Source organism: Bidens hawaiensis, unplaced genomic scaffold, assembly GCF_021521415.1.
Source record: "Bidens hawaiensis isolate Kalapana, Puna unplaced genomic scaffold, B.hawaiensis_p1.1 tig00013119_1, whole genome shotgun sequence".
NCBI lineage: Eukaryota > Viridiplantae > Streptophyta > Magnoliopsida > Asterales > Asteraceae > Bidens > Bidens hawaiensis.
In genome coordinates, this window is record NW_027492108.1 from 647447 (window position 1) to 653750 (window position 6304).

The window sequence follows — 6304 nt, forward strand, 5'->3', positions numbered from 1 at the left end:
ACTTTGTCAATGGGAACCTAAGATTCCCATAAACAAAGAATGCAGCATATACCCCGATCTTGCCTCTGGGGGCATCGTACACGGTCTGATGGGGTTCAGGAAACTCAGGCTCGAGAGACTCGAGCATGAACTTCCTGACGACGTACTGGTACAGATCGCCAGGCAGAGCACACTGGCACTCGCCAGCAGTACTCTTGTCATCAGCTGTAGATTCAACATCACGAGACGACATCTTGCAAAAGAAAGAAGAAAACGATTTCGGGAGAATGCTTGCCTGAAAAGGTGAGTATTCGCCGGAAATCGCTTAGAAGATGAAGAGAAGAGTGAAAGTGTGGATTACAAAGAACCCTCTCCCCCTTTATATACTAATCGCAATTAATGCGATGCATTTAATGCGGAAGAGAGAGAAATCGAATGTGCAATGAAACTATGACACGTGGCAAAAAGAAAGCTGGCAACAGCTGTTGATAGGACGCATACAAAAAATTTCGCGGCCACGCGCCCGAAAAATCAGGCCCACGCGCCTGAAAAAGCGTCTGGAATGACCATGTACTGTCACGTCACCATAACTTCCTGCACGTCCTGACACAGTCAGAAGAAACTGTCGCACGACGTTTCAGAGGTTTGGACTGTTCTTATCCTTCCACCAACTCTTCGAATTTCAAAATTCAAAATTCAAAATGATTCAAAAGTAAGCGGGAAAATACCCCTTACCTTGGCAACCAAGTAACCATAAGACGGGTGCGGGTACAGTGTCAAGGCAAAACCCTTCACATACTTAGCACCCGCAGGGAATTGACGCCAGGAATACCTTGGAAGTAAAGTAACCGTAAGACAAGTGCGGGTACAGTGTCAAGGCAAAACCCTTCACATACTTAGCACTCTGCAGGGAATTCAAACCAAGAAAGATCTTCTGGGCCATGCTTGCGGAAACGGGAATAACATCCCCGCATGACGGGAACGTCGAGAACTATATTGTTTGAAACTCCAAGATGGAATTGGTGGTTTTAGCATAATTGATCACTATGCTGAAAACTACCAAGACCCCATGGAGAATCCACACAAGTGGGACTCAACGCTCCTGACGTGCGAGGAGGTTACAAACCTACCCGCTTCACACCCAAAGATCAAGCAGAAAAGTCGGGAATTTCTGCGTGACATCAGGAAAACTGCGGGAAGAATCACCACGGAAAACCTAGAAACTAAACCCTTTTCAAAACCCCTTGCTAAGTCCAAAAGTTCACCTCACTTATTAATAATTCATGAGAAGAACATTGGACTGGGGGGACTTGAAGAGGTAGGTCCCAGCAGAGCCCAGTTGGACCCGCAAGACTCACCTTGAACAGGGACGTCTGCCCAATGACCAACTGCTCCAGCAGGACCCACCATGCTCAAAGAACCTTACGCGCAGTACGCCAGCTGTACCCGCAGGGAAAGCCTCCCAATGGTGAAGTACCCAGCCTGTTCCCGCAGCTGCGGATACAAGCCATCAGGGAAGGCTACCCGCACTAACATCAAGGCTACACGCACAAGGCATTAGCTACTTCAGTAGTCACATGAAGGAATGAGCAAGGCGGGAATACTCCCGCCTAAATGAGCCAGTCCGTATGCTTCTGGAAGGTCTTTCGTACTATACCTACTAAGGTATGGGCGGAACAGACAATTTGACCAGAGCAGCCCATGAACCAATCACAGGGTGACAGCTCACCGACAACAATACGAGGAGGAGCACCCTCTAGTACTGTTTGTCACTATTAGCCGCTGCCTACTCACCAACCCTTACGATGGGACGTGCACAGCCTACAGTTGGTGGAACAGTGCGTAGCCGGCAGTAAAGGAACAGTATACAGCCGACCTTTACTGTTGGCCGTAGCCTATCCACCAACCAGCATGGCCTGTGCGTAGTCCACTGTTGGTGGAACATGAATACTATTCAGCCGGCTGTACCTTCTATGAAACCTACCTTCGGCTATAAATACTCCAACACCTTGGAATGGTAAGGACATCATCTGATATCTCAATCTTATCTAGCAATCTCTTAATATACACTTATATTCAGAGCAATCTAGTCTGATTCTCACGCCGGAGGGTGGTCACAAGGAGGAACCCTCCCCCCCCCCTTCTCAGTGACGAGCTTACGGTGTCTGTTTTGCAGGTCCCCTGAAGAACAACCTTCTCCGCAAGACCTCATCCTCGTGGGAAACATTACTTAACCCCCAGATTATCTATAATCTGCCCCGGGTCGCTTAGTGTTTCTTCAGTTTCAAAACCAATACCAAGAAAATTAGAATCATAATTATAGTGGTTAATTAATATATGTAAACTAATACATACATACATACACTCGCTCATTGAGAAGGCTCGTCATATACCGTAGCAACAATATTACCAGCTCGTTCGTTTGACTCAATCAACATCGACACAACATCTCTCATTGACGGCCGATCATAGGGTGACATATTCGTGCACATTATAGCAACTTTAAGAACCGAGAGCATATGGTTCACCACACGCTCATCGTCCTCGATATCCAACCGAGCGTCAAGTATCCCATGATCTAACGAATGCTTCCGGATATAACTTCTCACCCAAGTAACAAGATCCCCACCTTGATCCAGCGGCTGCACTGGGGCCCGTCCCGTTACTAGTTCTAACAGAACCACCCCGTAACTATACGTGTCACACTTTTCAGTCACCTTCATTGTATACGCGTATTCTGTAACCATTAACACATGAACATAAGTCATTAATATTTTATCCATATTACAATGTCATAATTCATAAAATGAATAAGGTGACTTACCAGGAGCAATGTAACCGTAAGAACCCGCAACTGCTGACATGGATTTCGACTGAGGCATGTCAATGACTTTAGCCAAACCGAAATCACCAACATGAGCTTCATCGTGCTCGTCAAGCAAGATATTATTCGACTTGATATCTCGATGAATAATGCTAGGCTTACAGTCATGATGCAAATACGCAAGGCCTTGAGCTGCCCCTAGCGCGATGGTGAACCTAGTCGGCCAGTTCAAGCTGCAAGACGAACCGTTATGAAGCAGTTCACCCAAACTACCTCTTGCCATGTACTCATACAACAGCAAATTCGAATCCTGATAATAACAATAACCGTAAAGCTTCACAATATTTCGATGTCTGATCTTTCCTAGAGTCAGTATTTCCGCTTGGAAGCTGTTTTCGATAGTGCTTGATTCACGATTGGAAGCGAACTTCTTGACCGCAATCGTCTGTCCCGACTGCATTACCGCTTTGTAAACTGTCCCAGCTGCGCCTCGCCCGATGACATAACTATCATGAAAGTTTCTGGTTGCTTCAACTAACTCCTGGAATTTGAATCCGTCTTTTGGTGGGAAGTAAATATCCGACGAGTTCGGTGATGATCCGTCTGTATCGTCCTCTGGAGACGTGTGGTTTCGTCCTGCAGATGTTTTCATAAAGTATAGGATGACTGCGATAAGAATAAGCGAAATGCCGCCAATGACAGTCGCGATTATGGTTACGAGTTTGCCTCTGGAAGAATTCGAGGTGTCTGAAGAGGGTGGTGTCCGGTTAGAATTCGAAGAACCGTCACAGCTAGGTAACGGGCCGCCACAAAGGCCGTTGTTACCGGTGAAGCTGGAGAGAGCCATGTTTTGGAATAATGGTACTGAAGGTATTGGGCCTTTGAGGTTATTGTATGAGAAGTTACATGTCATTAAGCTTGAGAGGTTACCAAAAGTTGTCGGGATTTCGCCGGTTAAGTTATTGTTGTTTAGAAGAAGCTCTTCGAGTAATATGAGGTTCCCGAGTTGGGGCGGTATGGCGCCTGAGAGGTTGTTGTGGCTGAGATTTAGAGCGATTTGTAAGCTCGTTAGTAAACCGAGCTCGGGTGGGATCTCGCCCGAGAGAAAATTACCGCCCATCTGCAACTTCGTCAACCGCGAGAGGTTACCTATGGTAAAAACAGTCATTAGGTAAAAATTCACTTAAAGTTGGTATACAAAAAAATAAAAGGCTTTTTTTTCATACACACTTTTTTTACTGTGAACTGTAATGTACACAGTAATAAAAAGAGAGGTTACCTATGGCCGTGGGGATGCTGCCCGAGAGCTTATTATCCGAGATCAACAAAAGTTCGAGCTGAGAAAGTGCGCCAAGCTCACGAGGTATATCGTACGAAAACTGGTTCCCGCTTAAATCAAGTCGTTGCAGCATTTTGCAACGCAGAATCCCCGAAGGTATTCTTCCCGTGATCAAATTTGAAGAAATGTTAAATGTGACCAAATGTGTAAGCTTCTTGATTTCATTAGGTAACTCGGATGAGAAGTGATTACCCGAAAGATCAAGTCGCTGTAACTTTTGACAGTTCCCTATCTCGAGCGGAACTGGACCGCTAAACCTGTTTCCACCCAACTCAATCGCAGACAGATTCACTAACTTGCAGATTAATGAGGGGAAGCTACCGGTTATCATGTTCCCATTTAACCGAAGCTGCACGAGCGATTTGCATTTCACAATCCCATTCGGGATGTTCCCGTATAGATCATTTGATTCGAGATTCAACAGCATCAGATTCCCACCCCAACACGCATACGCAGGGATCTTCCCAGTTAAATCATTATCCGAAAAGTCCACCACCCAAAGCCGACTATACAACCCGAGCAATTTTGGAATGGTGCCATTTAACGAATTGCTAAACAGCTGCAACTGATACATGTTAGGCAGATACTGAAACCCTGATGGAATCGGGCCCGTTAGTGAGTTTATCGAAAGATCAAGCTTTGATAAATTCTTCAAGGTACCGAGTTCACTCGGTATCACCCCATGAAGCTGGTTTTCAAAGAGGTATAGCAATGTAAGCCCGCTTATTCGACTGATCTCTGTCGGGATCTCACCTGTTAAATAATTCTCAGAAAAATCAATCTCGGTTGCTAACGAAAGATTCCCGATCTCTCTCGGGATCGTCCCGTTTAACCCGTTTCGGTACAAGTACAACTTCTTTAAATACTTAAGTTTCCCTAACTCTTTCGGGATTTCGCCAACGAGATTGTTTTGATACAAAGCAAGTGTTTCAAGACAAGTACAATTCGAAATCTCTTTCGGGATCACCCCGGATAACTGATTACTCCAAAGAATCAAATCAGTTAACTTCGTTAACAACCCGAACTCCTTCGGTATCTCCCCATCAAAACTATTCTGCGCCACACCGAAATACACTAAATTTTCGCACCCGCCAATCTCTGCAGGTATGCTTCCAGTCATACCATTTTGCCCGGCCCGAAACGTAGTCAAATTCTTTAACTTCCCAATCGAATGAGGGAGCGGGCCTTTGAGATTATTCGTGTACGCGACAAACTCAACCAACGAAGAAAGCTGACCAAACGTTTCCGGGATTGACCCGGATATCTTGTTGTTGCAAATGTTTAACCGAGTTAAACGAGTCAGCTTACTGATCTCATCCGGTATGGTTCCATCGAACTGATTACTGTTTAACAAAAGATTTTCTAAATTTGAGCAATTTCCTATTTCTTTTGGGATGTGACCAGTAAAACTATTGGATGAAAGATTAAGGTAAGTTAATGAAACCAAACCGCCTATGTTTCGGTTTAAGGTTCCGGAAAGATTCATGGAGTAAAGATTAAGAGACCAGACAGCAGGGTTGTAATAATCATATGTACAACTCACACCAGTCCATCCACAAGGTGTGTCATCATATGGACTCCAGTTTTTTAAGTAACCTGATCCATCAGTAATGTTTTTCTTTAACTCCAAAAGAAACTTGCCATCTGAATTTAATCCCTTGCAATTGTAAATCAATAAACTTGTAATGGTCCACACCAGTGTTAACCAAGAAACATTTGACATTGTGAATAATATTCTTCAATCTTGGTCAAACTATCATAATCAACATGATTGTCTTCAAGAATCAAGATTAATCAATCTGCAGAGTATATATTTAAAAGGGTAATAAGAATCCAAACAAGAAAATTAAATAAAGTTTTGTCCTTTTTGATCAAACAAAGAAATCAATAAAGTTTAAAGATTCATAAAGACAAGAAAAAGTTGTTAACTTTGTCATTTTCCATAGTGAATAATAATATTTAAATTCAAGAAACCTATAAAAAGATTGAAACAAGAAGATGGTATGAAAGATCTACACACACACCTTTAAGTAATTCCTTTATCCAAGAACTGAGGGATGTTAGAAGCAGGTAAAAGCCCATTTGAGAAGAAAGAGAAAGATCCATGAAGGAAGCTAGCTTTATGTATGATCTTGGTAAAAGAAGCACCCTTTTGAAGCCAA

At 43.7% G+C, this 6304-nt stretch overlaps 1 protein-coding gene across 1 annotated transcript; it reads right to left on the minus strand.

Annotated features, from left to right (window-relative positions):
- Positions 1 to 2266: 2266 nt before the first annotated feature.
- On the minus strand, positions 2267 to 5959 carry LOC143543406 (uncharacterized). The gene is made up of 3 exons (XM_077035739.1): positions 4083 to 5959; positions 2804 to 3952; positions 2267 to 2716 (listed from the first exon to the last, which is right to left on the minus strand). The coding sequence occupies exons 1-3, from the start codon at positions 5863 to 5865 to the stop codon at positions 2349 to 2351; spliced, it is 3300 nt and encodes a 1099-aa protein (XP_076891854.1). The 5' UTR covers positions 5866 to 5959; the 3' UTR covers positions 2267 to 2348.
- Between the last annotated feature and the right edge of the window lie 345 nt (positions 5960 to 6304).

Bases quoted from the DNA above. Each gene is read 5' to 3' on its own strand.
- LOC143543406 (XM_077035739.1), bottom strand. From the start codon at position 5,865: ATGTCAAATGTTTCTTGGTTAACACTGGTGTGGACCATTACAAGTTTA. The intron at 3,953-4,082 runs GTAACCTCTCTT...TTTTTACCATAG, and splicing joins CAGCATCCCCACGGCCATAG to GTAACCTCTCGCGGTTGACG. The intron at 2,717-2,803 runs GTAAGTCACCTT...TAATGGTTACAG, and splicing joins TTACGGTTACATTGCTCCTG to AATACGCGTATACAATGAAG.